The sequence below is a fragment of the Mesoplodon mirus genome (assembly GCF_964341445.2).
Source record: "Mesoplodon mirus genome assembly, chromosome: 3".
NCBI lineage: Eukaryota > Metazoa > Chordata > Mammalia > Artiodactyla > Ziphiidae > Mesoplodon > Mesoplodon mirus.
This window is the reverse complement of record NC_138978.1, coordinates 92,677,856-92,696,181: the sequence shown is the minus strand read 5'-3', so window position 1 is coordinate 92,696,181 and position 18,326 is coordinate 92,677,856. Positions and strand designations below refer to the sequence as shown.

Genomic DNA, 18,326 nt, shown 5'->3' with positions numbered 1-18,326 from the left:
GGCAGTGTAACTGACAACTGAGGAGAAGTACCATTTGCTTTCTGATTTCAAACTCACAGCATAGGATGCTCTGGTCAGGTAGCATGTCTTTTGCATGCTCTGTGTTCCTTGCTTTGGGATGGATGTTTAGTAGCTGTTGACTCCACATACTACTAATTGGTTTCCCTTTTGTTAGCTTGAATGTCCTCTGGGTTTTCATATTAGTCATTCATTTTGCTAAACAAAATGTTATTCAGTGTCTACTGTGTGCCAGTTATTTTGATAGATATTGATACGGCTGAAATTCACTTGATAACCTTCCATGTGGCATATCAGCTGGAGTATATCCTGATTTGCCAGGCATCTGTCTGAATGTTCATTTGTTTGTGCTCATCATTTGTTAAATATTTGAATGTCATTCCTGGACACTGGGGATAGAAAGTTAGTAAGATATTCTTTCTGTACTTAAAGAGTTTTTTTTGAAGTTTACTGTCTAACAAATAAATGTATTTAAATTCTATTTTAATTTTCCACCTTTATATCTTGAGATAATATGTTTTATGTTTCTACTATTTGCTTTATGAAGTAGTACTTCTTTGTTCTAAACTTATCCTTCCTCTGGATTCAAGGAGTCTCCATTAACTAATTTACAATATTGGGTTCATAAGTCCATCACTTGTTTCCTGTATTTCATGATTATATAGTACCTCTAAACTTACTTAGACTAGGAAGCTTGGATTTCCTTTTCCCACTGAAGGCAGCCTTTATCCAGCCAACTCCTTACCTTTAATTTGCCTTTGGTTAGATCCTTTCCTGTTCTAATTCGCCTTGTTTTGAGAGTCAACAACTGGAACCATACAAAGTCTCATTATTTCAAATATACCACAATTTCTGCCTTTGAATAAAACTGAATACCACAGGATTTTGTTCTAGCCCTATCAGGATTTTAGCTAAGCTTTGCCATCTCTTAATATACCTTTGGTTTCTCTGATCCTCAGTTTCTCTTCTGTAGGAAGGAAATAATACTTCTTCCCACAAAGTGTTGGTTGTGAGGCCAGCAAGCAGCAGAGTGCCTGAGGTCGGTTGATAAATCTGTAAATCATGATGATATCCAGGGTGTTATTGGCCTTTTGAGCCACAACAGGGAGAAAAACTTGGTTTGAAGAAATACTTTAAAAATAACTAATATATAGGTGTCATATCTCCTGTGTGAAAATTACAATGAGTTATGTATAAAGCACTTAAAGGGTAGCTGCTATATAAGTATTATTATTATTTTTGTCTTGTCAGACAGATTTCTTAAACAGTGAAAGTAAATTCCTCTGTTGTCCACAAATAATGCAAAGGATATTTCACTTAACATATGGCTTCACTTACTTTCAATTCTCATTTTCCTAATATTCCCCTATTGACTAAGATATATCTTATTATCTCAGTTCTTTTTTCAATATAATATCAATACTTTCCAAATAATTACATATGTTCATCATGTCTTTCTATCTTTCCTTTAAAAGTTTTTTCCTCTCTTTTATGTAAAATGAAAAATCTAGGTACCTAATAGTAAAATAGCAGGAAGGAGTGTGATTTGTGTCTGCTGCCCAATAGTCTAATCTTAAATGCTTGAGAAAGTAAATAACATTGCAGGTTTCAAAAGCAGAATTTTAGAATAGTCTCTTTGGGGGCCAATGTATATACCTGCTGACTTCCGTGCACTGTCAGATAGCTGGCATGAATACTAAATATTTGGTATCAACCCAGGCATATATGGAAAATTATGATATGAGCTAAGGATACATTAACATATGGTTTCTTCATGTTCATAACTCTACGTAGGTTTTAGACTATAGGTTTTAGTCAAAAGCCATGGTAAGAGTACTACTAAAGCATGTTCAAGCATAAATCATTGGTAAGCTTATTTTAAATTCTTAAATTTTTGATTTGTTTGCAGTGTTCAATTTTTGTTTCTAAATTAAATGCCAAATATGGCAAAAAGTATGTGAGATTATCTACATATAATAATATATACTGTCTAAGTATTCATAGTTAAGAAGAGTAGAGTGGGACAAAGCAGACCCTATATCAGCCTGAGACATGCTCCCAATATGTGTACAGCCAAGTTCAGGGTTATATTTCTGCCCTCCACAGAGAGGAGTACTATTATAAATACACATCATGTATTAATTTATTCAAACCATAAACATTTGGCATTGTTATCCAGTCAAGTTTGGCATTATCATTAAAATTTAGTATCACTTGACATTTTTGAAACACAATAACTGGTTTATATTGAGCTATAAGGCACTGCATTACGCAAATGGGACAAAAGTGATACAGAAAACATATCATGGTATGTTTTATTTATTTTGTAATTTGAGGTATTTAAGGAATATTTTGCTTTCCAGACATCACACATTTTTATTTTTTAGAAAATTAAAGAGTAGTCCAAGTTTCTTGGGCCTGTCCTTTTTTTACCTTTGTTTTTGGGCTACCTTTGTATTGGAGTCATAATCCTATTGCTAAGTGGTACTAAATAGATTGAAGAATGATTTGGGGGGGCTTCCCTGGTGGCACAGTGGTTGAGAGTCCGCCTGCCGATGCAGGAGACACAGGTTCGTGCCCCGGTCCAGGAGGATCCCACATGCCGCGGAGCGGCTGGGCCCGTGAGCCGTGGCCGCTGGGCCTGCGCATCCGGAGCCTGTGCTCCGCAATGGGAGAGGCCACAATAGTAAGAGGCCCGCATACCGAAAAAAAAAAAAAAAAAAAAAAAAAAAAGAATGATTTGGGGAAAAAGTGAATTCAGAAAATGACATCTACAAATAAATTGCATTTATTTTCACCTTCTACATGTTAAGTTCTGCTTTAGGTGTTTTACATTTCTGAATTGCCTTAAAAAATACCACATACCAATTAGTTAGGTATTTTTATCCCCTTTTTATATATAAGGAACTTGAAGGTCAAAGAAATTCAGCAACTTTCCCAAATAAGCAGTGGAAGTGGGTTTCAAAACTGATTCAGTTCCACTTACTTCTATTTTCCTTGTAAACCATGAGCAGTTTGAGATCCACTGTTCTGTATAGTTAACACCCACACTACCCACTTATGTAGTACTTTTGCTATTGCTAACCTCTTAATTTTATAATGCAAAGTAAAATATTGTGTGATAATAGCTTAGGTAGTCCAATGTTTAAGCCATTAAAACCAGTATTCAAAAAATATCCTAAATAAGATGTAGACTGAAATAGCTTCATGCCAATATTTGGTAATATATTGCATTTCTCTAATTAAAAAAAAAATTATCATCCCTTGAAGGAGTCATTTTAGATTTTTTTTCTAATTACCCCCACACTGTTATTTTAATATACTAGATATTCTGTATATCTGTTTATAAGCTATGGCTCTATGCTTTATGTTATCTAAGAATTTTTCTTCCCCAAGAATCAATTTTGCTCCCTTTTGGGCACTATTAGTCTCATGGAGAATACATGGTATAGATCTATTAAGTTCAGAGACAGCTATAATCTAAAATGACAGTAGTTCACAAAATGTTACTTCTGGACCAGCAGCAAAGCATCACCTAGGAATTTGTTAGAAATGCACATCCTCAGGGCTCATCCAGTCCTATAGAACGAGGAACCTTGGGGATGGGCCTATGCAGTGTTTTAACAAGCCCTCTAAGGTGATTCTGATGCACTTTAAAGTTTGGAACCACTAGTTATGGATAGAGTGCTGAGAGATGGGTCCATGGCTTCAGAACATTGAGCAAGTTACTCTGTGTCTCAGTTTTTTCATCTTGATGTAGCTCAGATAATTCCTGGTTTGAAGCCTTACACACACAACTTTCTCAGCCTCACTTGTCAACAGAGAATCTACCTGTCTTCCATGGGGTAGGGAAAGAATAAGACTCAGCACCCTCTCAACCTCTTTAGTGGGATGTTTTTACATATTTTGAAAAAGACTATTCAACATACTGTTTAGGATCACATTAACAAATGCCTGTATTTCCTCCAAAACATAAGTGGGATAAATAAATATCAACATTCTGTCTTAATAGAAGTCCCTTTATGGGCACGAAAACAAACAAAAACTAGGTTGTCTAATTTTATGGCACAATAAATTATGTGAGATATGTGGAATAACTGGGAACTTGTCAAGAGGAGCATGCTTGTGTCCTGAAATTTTCATGCATATTTTTACACGAAAAGTAAAAATAAATCTTATTTATTTCCTGGTTCTACAGAATTCCTCTAATCTATTTTCCTACCTACCATTCTAATCACTTACTTCCAGAGACTGGCTCACCCACTTTATTGACTTTTTTCCAGCTTAGATATATACAGTCTGGTAATAATAATAAGAATTTATTTTCATATAATGCAGGATTAAAAAGAGAACTTAACCTACAGAAATGAAAGCGTAAGGAGACCAGGCTACTATAGTGAGAAACCTCACACATCACCAACCGTAGGACATGCACAACCTAAAACTTGAGAAGTATCTTGTGATGCCATGATCTATAAAATTCCACATGACAACTTCCGTCTAAGACTCTCCTGAGTCAGTGGTTTATAAAATGTGAATAGCTGATAACTGAATCTCAGCTTTGGTGAAAGAAAAAACTTCATGTTTATTTAAACATTATAAGCTTCAACATGTATAATTGAATTAAAAATCAAATATTAAATAAAGAAGAAACATTTTCAAGTTTTTCTCTATTGTTTCATTTTAGATGGAGCTTGCGAAGGAAGAAAAATGTGAATTTTTGCCTTTCCTGTCCCCACGGAAGGTTATAGTAAAAGGCGGGAGAATTGTTGCTGTTCAGTTTGTTCGGACAGAGCAAGATGAAACTGGAAAATGGAATGAAGATGAAGATCAGATAGTCCATCTGAAAGCCGATGTGGTCATCAGTGCCTTTGGCTCAGTTCTGAGTGATCCTAAAGGTAGTGTGCTCGGGAGCTGAAATGTTCTATGCAATTGTCTGTTATTTTACTGCCATAATGGTTTCCAGCTTTCAGGGAATTGTTTTTCACTTGAACATTCATTTCCTTCTTCTAGTATGGAATGCAAGAAATCTTGATTTATAAGATGTAGAAATGGTATTTAATGTTTATAGAGAATTATTTTTAAAGTAGTGGGAATTGAAAAGAACATTAATCTTTCTTTTAAGCTTATAATCAAAATACATGTTCTACTTTGTAATAATTTTTGCCTTGTTTCCTCTATAAGAATAGCTTTTTCTTCAATTAGACCTAGAGTAAGAAAATGTGACAGTTATGTTGTAAGAGCCAGTCTTCAATGAGTCAAGAAAATTAGGATCTAATGAATAGTCAAAAATAGAATTCATGTTGACTACTATCTTCATGCCAAATCATCACTAGAACATCAAAATTATCAAATTAGGAAGTTTGAACTCCTGTCATTTTATTTAAATGGCATAAGTGGACATGCTAAGAAAGAACAAAATGCTTAAAAAAAAGATAATGAGAAAAGGAAATGTTTTATATAGCATTCCAAATGAATAATAAGTCAATCAACTAAGACTATTTTGTGTTGTTTTCCCCACACACAGTGTTTTTGTGGGCCACTGTATATAAAGCTTAGGTACCTCCCCGTGCCTTCATTTTGCAAATCTTTTACCTTTTACTACACGCTGTCAAAATGACAATTAACTATTTTATTAACTAAAAGGAAAATAAAAGAAAGACGTTTCTCTAGGTCAGAGATTCATTAAGAAAAACAGTAACCAAAAAAAAAAAATCTAAACCTGACGATTCCTATAACCTCCTATTATATCCATGCTAAAATTACATTTTGTGTCTGAAATAGAAAGAGATATATGCTTGCAAATGTTCATATTTCTGCAACAGATAAGTGAAAATTTTAACCACTCATCAAGATATTTTATCTGCAGGACATCAAACATCTTGGTATTTGGAAACATCCAGATGTTTAATGTCATCAAGATAAATGTTTTTGAATAGCTGGATGATGGCCTGAATTTGTCACTTTTCATCTAGATGTTTATGTGATATGTAGACATAGTCACAGTGTGGTTTGTTATTTGTTGATGAGTTCAGCAAGGAAAAAAAGAACAACGTATAAATTGCATTCTATTATCTAAAAAAATCATACTGTTCTTACTGCTCTGCATATGACCAAAAATTGAGTAAAAAGTTGAATCATATTTAACTTGCAATTCTGTTGATTATTTGCCTATCAAAAAATAATTTATTTTACCATCTAAATTTATGTTCCACAACTGACAACTCTAATATTAAGAAAAATATATCTTTTCCTAAGCAAACTTAAAGTAGATGTGACTTAGAAGATCATAGAAAACAGCTTTCCGAAGCTTATGTTCCTGTGTGTGTGAAAGATTTAACTTAGTATTTAAAATATGAAATAGAAGAAAAGAGAATTTGATTTATTTGTGCTTATTTGACAAAATCATTTAAGAATTTATTTGTGTATTTTATCCCAAAATTTACTTGTATTTGTTTCTTCCAGTGCTCTACATGTGTTACCCCTTATACATTAGAGAAATCAAGGAAAAATGGTTCTTCACTTTCCTTTCTTCCCCCCTCCTGCTGACTTGAAACACAAACTGCTTGGGAAATTTTTCCTCAAATAGAATTACTTGCTTTACGAGGGCCCTTCAATATGGACATTAATAAGAGCTACTTTCAAGTTAGAAGGGAGCTGGAAGAGTTGGAATATTAAATAGCATTCATGTCTCTACTGCTTTCTAAATACATTCAATATTGTTTTTTGAATGGAAAGCATTTAAAAAATAGTAGAGAGAATCATTATTTGTTAGAAGTTGATCAAGAAGATCTTATCTAAATGGTATTTAAAATCTTAAAATAATAATTTCAAAGAAAACTTTCATGTGCACATGTATCAGGTATAGTGAAAATCAGTTTATAGGAAGCAATTTGTCCATTTGGGTAAGAAGAGAAGATATTCATGTCTCCCTCTTCTACCCTGAATTTTATCCCATCTTGATACCCATGTGATGTGATTTATGTGTGGTACCTTTGTGATTATTACATATGTGGTATGATATATTTTAATATATTTACGTATAATCTCTTTCCTTAAACATCAACCTGCTTTTCTGCCCTTCTTCTTCCGTCCTTCCCCACCTCACTTTGCACAGGCTCCAGTGAACTTCATGCCAAACTCAGTGACATCTTTTCAGTCCATATTCTATTTTCTGCATTTGACAGTGTTAAATATTTCTTTCTGTGTGAAAAACTCTCTTCCGAGCCACTTAACCTTTCTGAGCCTCAGCTTTCTTCCTCTATAAGAAAACAATGATAATAATATATACTCTTCCTACCTCTCAGGACTGTTGTCAGAATTAAAATGAAATAATGGGAAAGTGCTTTGGAAATGAAACTGTAACACATTATTATTGTTTATGACACTCCATTTTCTTTTTTAAAAAAAAATTATGTATTTTATTTATTTATTTTTTGGCTGTGTTGGGTCTTTGTTGCTGCAAGTGGGCTTTCTCTAGTTGTGGTGAGCGGGGGCTACTCTTCATTGCGGTGCTCGGGCTTCTCATTGCGGTGGCTTCTCTTGTTGCGGAGCACAGGCTCTAGGTGCACGGACTTCAGTAGTTGCAGCATACAGGCTCGGTGGTTGTGGCTCGCAGGCTTAATTGCTCCGCGGCATGTGGGATCTTCGCGGAACAGGGCTCCGAACCCGTGTCCCCTGCATTGGCAGGCGGATTCTTAACCACTGTGCCACCAGAGAAGTCCAACACTCCATTTTCTTGCTTTTTCTTTTACTTATTCCTTTCCTACTGTCACTGACTGCTTTTCTTCCTCTAGCTTTCCAAAGTTCAGACTTTGCCTATTTCTCTTCTTAATATATTTATTCCTTCACTGAACTGATTCATTCATTCATTCATTTATTCATACACACATTAATTCCTGTAAGAAATATTTAATGAACAATTTCTATGTGCCAAGTAATAGCTAGATTACAGTAGGCACTATTGCACTTCTGTGTAAAATGACTCTGCAATCTCTTTCTCCACTCTCTGTGTCTCAGAAGACATTTCATCATATATTTATGCTCATGCATGTAACTATGATTTAGTGAGTTTCTAGAGAATGCCAGATACCAAATTGTATTCTGGAGAGTACAAAAATGAATGATGCATTCCTTATACTTAAAAACCGCACAAACTGGTGTTGGAGGCAGACCTGCAAACAAATAGTTGTTTTATCAAGTTAAGAATACATTTAGAGAGATAGGCCCAGAGTAAGGAAGGATCACCTCATCAGGTTTCCTTAAGGCAGATTTCTTCTCAAGTTCGCTATCATACCATAGTTCTCCTGTCACTGAAGTCCAAAAATGGTGTCCCAGATTCAGATATCTAATTCCAGTTTTACTTTTCATTAAATTCAACAATTTTACCCTTCACAATAGGATGAAGTGCCTACCCCTTAGTACTTGAGAACTTAAGGAAATGATTTTATGTATACTACGTGCCTGACTTTACATTCCACTGTTCCCTGTTGAACTGTTCCTCCCAGTATCTAATATAGGGTGGATTCCAAAGCGGTTAATTTAGAAAGTCCTTGGTGAATGCATTATGTAAATATATGCTGAAGAATTCAAGGAATGAAATAAACTTGACAGAGTACATAAAGTACAGTGATAATTTATACTCTCAGCATTGTCTGATTACAATAATATTTTAAACGAAAATAGTAGTGAAATGAAATTGTAGTGTCTCAATTATATCAATAATAGGTATTTGTAAAGGTAAACTAAGTTGGGAATTTGCAGAAAATTAAATTTTTAATCTCATTTTTTTCTGATATACTGCATCACTTTTGCAAGTCCCTTAATTTGTGTGTTTTGCAAAGGAGAATATAAAATAACTTTATTTAGTATTGAGCACCCAATATATCTGTAATAAATATTTCATGTCAGAAAAATAGTAAGTGCCTCAATAGCTTAAAGAAAAGATAAGTACGTCAAATTTATAAAACAAATTTGTATAATATCCTTGGATTACAGTTGCTAATTATTTCATTGTTCCTAAGGCTTGTAACAATTACAAGTAATCATCATTATTTTATTTAATGCTATTTTATTTCTCTTTTTTTTTGGATTGTAGTAGTAAGTGGGAAATAAGAACAAAAGACTCTGTATTCCACATCCCTGTGCATGGAATATATGTGTGCTTATTATGAGCACAATTTAATTGAATCCTTCATTAACTACGGTCCAAATTCTAAAGTTGGTGTCCAACTTCTAATTTGATTGGTGTGATAAAGTCTTAGTCTTATTTAATATCTTTCCTATGAAAAACTGAGAGTGGTTCCACATTTTCAAAATTCTCATCCATTTTCTCTAAGTATGTAAGATTCCAAATCACCTCAAATTTGGATTTTAGTATTGAAGACTGATATTAAAGGCTGTCAGTAAATTAAGCACAAGCTACCTTTAACTGGCATTTCTACTCCACAAATATTGCCCTTCACTGGAAATTTAAAATCATTTATTTATTTATTTTAAAAGTATGTATTTCATAATATAGGAAGTTTCCTCTTCTATTAAACACCAATGGCAGTGTTTATGGAATTGAATTTTCTCTCTTTTTGTTCATTTGGACAATGTCAAGTTTAAGAGACTTTTTCCTTATTTTATTCCCTTCTCTTTCTGCTTTGAACCAAACTGCCAGTTGTGAAAGCGTGCATATCTTCACTGTTGGTTTCGAATTGATAAGGAGAATGCATTACCATTTTCACTGACCTCACAGTTTCATTTTTCCAATGGAGGTGATAACAGTCGCCTTGTCCTCACATTCCTAGGAGATCTAGTTGACACAGTTTTATGTGTCTTTGACTATGCTTTCAGACAGCTGAAGGAAGGCACTTTAGCCTGTGCCATGACCTCTGTGCCTCTTTCATACACTACACCACGTCATCCTCTCATTCTTTTGAGGTGTCCACTTTGAAAAGAACTGTGTGTTTTCATCTTCCAGAACCTATTATAATTTATCTTCCAGTTAGATTGTAAACCCCAAAAAGGCATAGACTGTACCTTTATAGCAAGTTGTAGTCCCAATAGTGGCCAACATATTATTGTACCCATAATAGATGCACAATATATATTTGTGCATTTGACTTGACTTGATTCATGTTAAGATATTAATTTTATTACACCTAGTTGTTATTTTTTCCTGTTGTGGGGTCAGTTTGGTTTACTTTTCTTAGAAAGCACAAATGTTAGACAAGTAGTTCTATTTTTCTATTGCTATTGATTTTTTCCCCTGTTTTGGCATAAATTGTTGCATTCTTTATAATCCAATAAATAGGACACTAATTAGAGTCCCTCTGGTAGAGCAGCTTAGAGCAGGGGCTCTGGAGCCAGGCTACCCAGCTGGAAATCTGGCTCCCTTAGTCTCTTCATACTTCGTGGTCTTGTGGTCTTGATCTTTTACGAGGGAAGATTATAGCATCTACCTTCTAGAGTTATTTTAAGAATAAATAAATTAATAATATATGTAAAGCACCTAGTGAGCATCTCTTACATTTTGGATATTTTGCTTGTGTAACAAAATCATATTTTAATAATTAAATTGAGTTATATTACACCCTTATGACATTATGAATGTTGTCTAGGAATAAAAGCATTTGAAAATTAGGACTTCATTTGGGGCCCTGCAGGCTTCGTCCACGTGTCTTTATAAAATAAGTCAAGCAGATGCTCTTATAATTTATGATTTTTTCAATGAGGAGATGTTTCCTATATTTGGTTATTTTTATTTACAGAAAAAAGATTACACAGCTTGTAACTGTATCATATGTTTTAAAAATGTTTTATTATCAATTCTGATGATTTTCATACCACTGAGAGGAATTTTCTTTCAACTAATTTTTAGTAGTTAGAAAACTCCATTTTGTGTTTTCATAAATCAAGTATATAAAGAGCAGAGGATATTTTTATTATCTTTGTTTTTTCCTCTTAAACATGGTAAAACTGGGCCAAATTTTTGGTTTGTTTGCTCACTTTTATCTTAAAATGGAAAGAGAAACACTTTAGAAGATACTAAGTTTCAGCTCTTAAGCATTTGAAAATTGTGGTATGAGATAACTAAGATTAAAAACCTTTGTTTTTGGAAGGAAAGATAGGATGAATGGTGTGTAAAACTGACTCGGGATAATGCTGCACAGCACTGATCAGGAGAGCAAATCACAAGGTGACTGAATTCTCCGGGCATAGCAGGGAGTGCATGGCTTTTCTTCTAGGAAAGGAGTTTATACACTTCACCCAGTGCCTACATTTTCTTCCTGCTCATCTTACTAGAGACAAGGAAACACAAAGCCCAGTTCTTTCTGAAGATTTAAGGAAACCCTCAGAAAGCAACTTCCTTCATAGCATTAGTTGCAATTAGTTCCATAAGGGAATGAGATTTTTTTTGGGGGGGGGGGTTGGGGGGGAGGGGGACGGTGGTGGAGAGGCTTTAAAATTGCTTACCAGTTCCCTCGGAAAATTATTTCAAAACCTCATGGGGTAAATAGAAGGTTCTGCCAGTACTAGCTTCAAGTGTAGTTTGATTCACTTGCCTCCCACCCTGAGAAAACATGCAGGCCATGGGTTAGTTTGCCTTGTTCTGGTCTAAGCCAGAGCTAGAAATTTCTAGGTAGGCAAGAAATGGTGTGCATGAGACTGTGACAATGCAGATATTCAGAAATTTTTCAAATGGGCCCATTTTTTCCTCAATTATTTTAGGTGTTGGGAAAAACCTAGAAAAGATGTTTTAAACTGAGCACTAGATGAGTCAAGTGCCCAATAATAATAGTTACCTGTGCTTGAAAAGACATGGCATCAGTATGTTTGATTTTTTTTCCTTATTAAAATGTTACTTATATGCTACTTCTCTAATGGAAGTGGGAACACTGAGGCATTTTAATAACCCCCTTTTTTTTAACCAATATGTTTCATTTTTCAAACAATAAAGTACGTCCTTCGGAAGCCACTCATGGCACTTAGGATTCAGCAAACTTTTCTTTGAACAATTGCCCACTCTTTGTGGCCTTCAGCTTTCATCATTCCTCTTCTGCCTTACCAAAAATAAAGAGGAAGGGGAAGGAATGGAGTACCAAGTTGAAAATGTGTCATAATTGGTCAGATTATCCCTGTTGCATGCATTTTTATAAACAGAAATGTTTACAGTATAGTTTCAAAGAACAGGTTAAGGAATACTGCACTTTATTGATAGATCAGAGAACTTTTTAACTAATGGCACAAATGTTAGAGGAAGGGCCTCACTACTGATTAATACAACTAAGAATGGATGAGAAAGAACTGAAAAATAAAGTTGTCAGTCCAATGTAACTTATGGATATGTTACAATACAGTAACTTGCATTGAAGTTTTCCTTACATACATTTCCAAACGTGCTGGAAGGGATTTAAGAGATAATGTATTCTAGACTTCTAATTTCACAGATTTATTTGTTGAGCTAATGACTTCTGATGGCCTGCTATTCCAGGCCCTGGGCTGTATTCTGGGGATAAAGTGTGGAAAAGGTGAATGCAAACTTTGTCTCCAGGAATGCAGTTTAATCAATTGTGCTGGGAGAAGGTTAGAGTCCCAGGGAAGCGCAAAACATAGTCTGAAGGTTCAGAGAAACTTCCTAGAGGAAGTGGGTTGTAAGTTGAAGGCTGAGTGATGTGTAGGAGTTTCCAGGTGGAATGGGGGTGGAAGGGAGGGAGCCACAGGGAGATTATGCAACTTGCTCAACACCATCCTGTTAGATTAAGTAGTCATTTTACAGTCATTTTTAAAAGCTATATTAAAAAAACCAGCATGTCTTTAGAAAGTTGTCATCAGCCTACTTATTTCATGCATGTTCTCATCTTTATAAATGAAGGTCTGAATTTTTCATTTTTATTTCTAAAATTGAACTTTTAATTTTATGATTTTTACTATTCATTTTCATTATTTTTCATACAATGAACACTTTATAATATCCAAATATGTTATAGGCCCTGTCCAGTCACTAAGAATACAAGCATGAGTAAAAGAGAGTCTTTGCTCCCAGGGACTCATAGGCTAATGAGAGAAACAGGCATGTAAATACATAAATTGTAGCATAATGTGCTAATTTGAGATGATATTTGGACTGGGTTTTAGGGCTTGAGTAGGAGTTTCTCTGTTAGAGGGAATATTCATACACAAAGTACAAGCTGATGAATGGCCTCAGGTGACCAGACAATAGTGAGAAAGTCTGTTTAGCTGGAACAGATGCTGTATGGTAAGATAAGGTGGGAAGTGGGTAGGGGTAAGATGGCAGGAAATTTGGCTACAAATTTATGTGGAGTTAAGAGACTTATATGCTAAGCCAGGGGTTTTGAATTTTATCCTATAGACACCCAGGTGACAAATGAGGGGGTTTAAATATGGGAGAGACCTTTATGTTAATGAGGTAATTCTGGTAGGTGATGGATCTTCCATCTCTCTGCTTGGGTTTGCAGCATTTGTAATATTCTTCAAATAGTTGGGAGTTAGAAACCATGAAGTCACCCTTGAGGTGGTTCATATCAGAAGACAAGTGTGTTTCCTAGTATTGGATGCCTGAAATAAGCAAAGTTACTCACCAGTCACAGGTAAGATCCAACAATTGCAGGTCCCCTGTTGGGAAGCTGCAGCAGTAAGATTTTCAGTGTTCAGGGAGGGAGACAACCTGTGCTCAACTGGGCAGCTGCCAAGCTATAGGCTTGACAAGGGTGTGTCATGCATGCCTAATTTCTTCTTCCAGATCCACTAATTATAATTACTGAATTCAGCTTTTCTGAGAGAGGTGAGTAAGATACAAAGAGACACCACGAGTGTTATACCAATAATTGTTTCCCCACATGGAAGGAAGCATCAGGAGTGTGGAATAAGCTTGTTGCTCCAAGGTGGCCTGGGATTAAGACAGAATAGTATTGATGAAACCAGTTAAAAGACTGTTGTTGTCAGTTTGCGTGGCTACTAATTAAGGCCCAGATTAAGTTAAAGGACATAGAACTGCAGAAGAACATTCAGAATCCAGACATATTTTTTACATAGACAGTCAGGGTTTGGTCATCTGATAAAGGGGTGGGATATGGAGTATGTAGCATGGGAATCTGATCAGATATCCATAATGCCTACAGGACTCACAAATGCAGCAGACAGAACAGATCTGAGGGAAATGGTGGTGTGTGTCATTTGGATTTGCTAATCCATTCAACAACTGGAAATAGGACTAGAACTAAGAACATTCTGATTGAAAAGAGACGTTAAGAATCATTATCTGTCATTTGTCTGTCTTTTCACTGTCATAACCTAGTGCCCAGAACAGTGGTTATTCATTGATTGAATTAGTGAATAAAAGCTGTTATAACTTGTACTTTAGATAACAACTTCTTAAAAGTATGATGAAAGAGGACATGTGGTATTTGGAAATCCAGTAGGATCTCACCTACCATATTATGAAGAGGAAAAAAATCAGCTTTTGTTATTGCTGCTTTTTAGGTGGTAAATATCTTTGGAGGACATGGCATCAAGACAGTTTTAATCCATGGTCTGTACCTTCCCCCTTTCACTAATGCATTTGGTTCCTGATGCTACCATTTCATTTCATAATGCCTGAGTAATAACAGATTGATATATCCTTTGTATCGTTGGCCCAGTGATGAGAATGAATCTTTTTTTTAGTCCTCCCTGTACATTGTCTGGCTTTTAACTGTATTTTAGGCAAGAAGCATTCTCAGGAAACCAACAGTAAAACTGTACATACTTTCTTAAAAATTGTCCTAATTATCAGATTTTTTTCTGGCTGAAAGATTTATTGTCTTTCTATTATAGAATACACTGTGCAGAGTGAGGATAAAGTGGTAGGATTTAAAGCAAGTCCTGGCATTTCTGCAGAGTAACCATCCAAAATAATGGAATCTTTGCACAGTTTTTCTTTGGAATTATTTTAAAGGGGTGAAGGTGATGAGGAGGGAGGTCAAACTGATAACAGTGTTGAAAGTGATTTGGACTCAACATCACATCACTTACAACTGCCTTAGACATCCATTTGAAGCCCAACATGATATTTCTGTAATTATTTTACTTCCCTCTAATAACTGCATAGGAATAGGTTTGTTTCCCCAGTGAATAGCTCTGTTCAGAGCCTTCCCTTATCTTTGTTTTCCAGGTTTCACTAGTGGTTGATATCATATGCATTCTTACAGGGAGACAGTGGATAAATCAGTACTTTTCCATCAAATCAAAGATTACATACAAGAAGTAGAGCAGCGGCATGTAACAAGTTTTGCTGGGGAAAGAAGGTAGAAAATGGACAAAATAACATAATTGTTTCAGAGAACAGAAATCTTAAAACGTAGGAAAATGTTATTCAACATAGAGTGAGTGTTAAAACGTAGGAAAATGTTATTCAACATAGAGTGAGCGTAATACATATCCAGAGCTTTGTTTACCATAGCCTATTATATTTGTCTTTTAAATACTAGTTAGCTTATGGTATACTAAAGGTTTATTCTGCAACCAAATATTCTTGCGAAGTGTTAAACTACAGTAAGCTGCTGCTGTGAGATGTAAAATCAAGATGTAAAAGTTAGTGAAATTATAAATTTAGTAATGATGTAGATTGTCTACTAATGTTCTTAGTAATATGTATTTGGTATTACAGATTATTTTTGTTAATTACTTTGCATTTGTATTCTTGGCTCAAATCACAAAATAAAAATAACAGTATACATATTTAAAATAGTCTGGTTAAATTAGATATTGACCTACATACATGTAAGTTGTAATTTCATCAGTTGGAAAATTACATTGAATCATATTTAATAGATAGCCCCCCAGTATGGAAGCTATCTAATTCAAATGTAATATTCACATATAATTTATTAGGTGTCCCGAATGTGCTGGCATTGCTGGAGGAGAAAGCCAGCACTTACTTGAACATACATTCAGAGGTCTCACCTAAGCTTTATATGTTCTAATGCTATCCAGTGCCAACCTTTTTTCCATGCTAGCCATTCTTATAATATTTTATAATTATGAAGCTTTTCAAATGTTTTCAAAGGACTTTCATTTACACAACCATTTTTTCCATACAAGTGGACGAAAGAGTGTCAAGCATATTATGTTCAGTGAACATCCAGAGATTTTCCAAGACCTCTGAAAAGCGTATTGAAAATTCACTTTGTTTAACATGGCCCAATGTTTTCCCTGTATTTGCGCACTGCTGCCAAATGAGCTACTACATCACCAGTATCATTGTATTACTCTCATAGTTTAGAATCTAAAATTATTCTCCCCTGATGGTGGAATTGAAACCAAATGCTTCAATTTAATTTTAACACCCTTCTAATCTGCCCTCCTACATACTTGTGGGACCTTATTTCCCATTCTTTCATTCTATATTTGTTGAGTTTACAACATTCTGGGTTAGGTTCTCCTGGGTTCACACACACACAAAAATACATTGTCCCTGTCTACAGGAGCTTGCAGTCTAATAGAGAGGGGAAAATGCAAAATGCCATTAGGTAGACTCAAGGAGAAATAGATAAACTGCTAGCATAACACACACGGTGGAGAGATGACTTCCGATTGTAAGCATCAAAGAAGTTTTTATGGAGGCAGTGGCATTGGTAATAGAGATGAGGACTGGACAGGAATTAAGAGACTAGAGATAGGAAAGCACATTTCATCACAGTGAACAGGCTAGATACATACAAGGGGTAATTCCTTTGGCTAGATCATAATGCACACAACGAGAAATAGTAAAGGTGGAGAAATGTATCATTGCTAATTCACAACATGTCTTAGTGTTAGGCTAAAGTATCTGAATTTTATTCTAAAGTTGGTGGGTACCTGAAATCTAAAGGGCCATGTCAATAAAATATGTTCCCCTCACACACAGAGGGAAACATATAATTAATTTTGTGTCTCTTTTTTGGCCCCTGCTTCTCTCCTATTTCAACCTATACACCTTATATACTCTAAATTATGTTGACAGTAGGACTGCAGAGTAATTTATTCATATTTTAACCCAAAGTACCCAGCACAGTCTCAAGGGTTCACTGAATGAGTAGATAAATGGATGAATGAAGAGACGGATAAATGTTGGGATGAATAGAATGAAATGATTGCTTTATTCTAAATACTGCTACAGAAAATTCACAGTAAAGACAAAAGCATATGAAAGCAATGTTTATGTAAAGTATCACGTGAAGACCAGCAAGTCCTCCTTCTGTTGAGGGAATGGTCAGATGCTTGATACTTTCACTTGCATTGAAAATAGTAGCTTCCTCACTGGTCACCCTGCATTTACTCTTGCTTCCTTATAATCCTACCAGAATCAGCTTTATAAACAGGAATTACATTATTTCATTCCCCTGTTCCAAACCCTCCAGTGGTTTCCTACTTTATTTAGAATAAAATTCTTCCCACAGCTTATGAAGCCCTCCTTGATCAGGCCTCTGCCTGTCTCTAGGCCCCCTCTCCTCTTCTCTTGCTTGCTTTCTTCCACGGACATAAAGCCTCGCTTCTACTCTTCAAGTGCATCAACTTCAGCTCATTCTAACTCCTCTGTAACAGTTCCCTCTGCCTGGAATGATCTGCCTCAAGGTCTTCACATGCTGGCTCATTCTTATCCTTTGTTTTAGCTCAGATGTCATCTCATCAAAGAGCCGTCTGTGCCCCTCCATCCCCACCATGATCTTCCATTTCTCAGCCCCCTCACCTCATAACACTCTCATTGATATATCTCTCTTCATAGCCATTTTCACTATTATATAGTTCACTTACTTGTTTACCTTTTATTTTTTATCTTCTGCCAACTGAAATGTACATCCCACAAGGACAGTTCCCTTATCTGTGGTTTACTACAGTGCCTACAGCTGGATTTAGTGCACGGCAGACAATATTTGCTAATTGAATGAACCAATGCAAGCTAGTGCCATATTTTTTTCCTATGCAATCATTATTAAAGTCCCAGAAGAACATCCTGTATGCACTGCCTTGCTGTCTGTGCCAGATCCTTTCTCCTTAACCCCTTTTATTCTGCCTTTTGCCTTCATCATTTACCTGCACATGTCATCTTTTTACTGCTCATTGAACTCCAGATCCCCAAATCTGGTTACCTACCTTACATTTCTCTTGTATCTGACATTTCTTGAAATGATCACTTCTTGTCTATATGGCTCAGAAACATCTTGATTCTCATGAAACTCTGATGATTCCTCTTCTGGCTTTAGTTCAGGTTGTGATTGCTGCCACTTTAAAAAATAAATGGTTCATTCTATTTTTACCCAGGTTTGTGTTCTTTCTCTTGA

The 18,326-nt window shown here is 35.4% G+C and overlaps 1 protein-coding gene across 2 annotated transcripts in view; it reads left to right on the top strand.

The window, feature by feature from the left end:
- DPYD (dihydropyrimidine dehydrogenase) overlaps positions 1-18,326 on the top strand; it is an 817,544-nt gene that overhangs the window by 362,403 nt on the left and 436,815 nt on the right. For both annotated transcript variants that reach the window (XM_082616443.1, XM_082616442.1), the window contains one exon: positions 4,706-4,916. In XM_082616443.1, the coding sequence (XP_082472569.1) occupies positions 4,706-4,916 (211 nt within the window). The remainder of the gene's footprint in view (positions 1-4,705; positions 4,917-18,326) is intronic.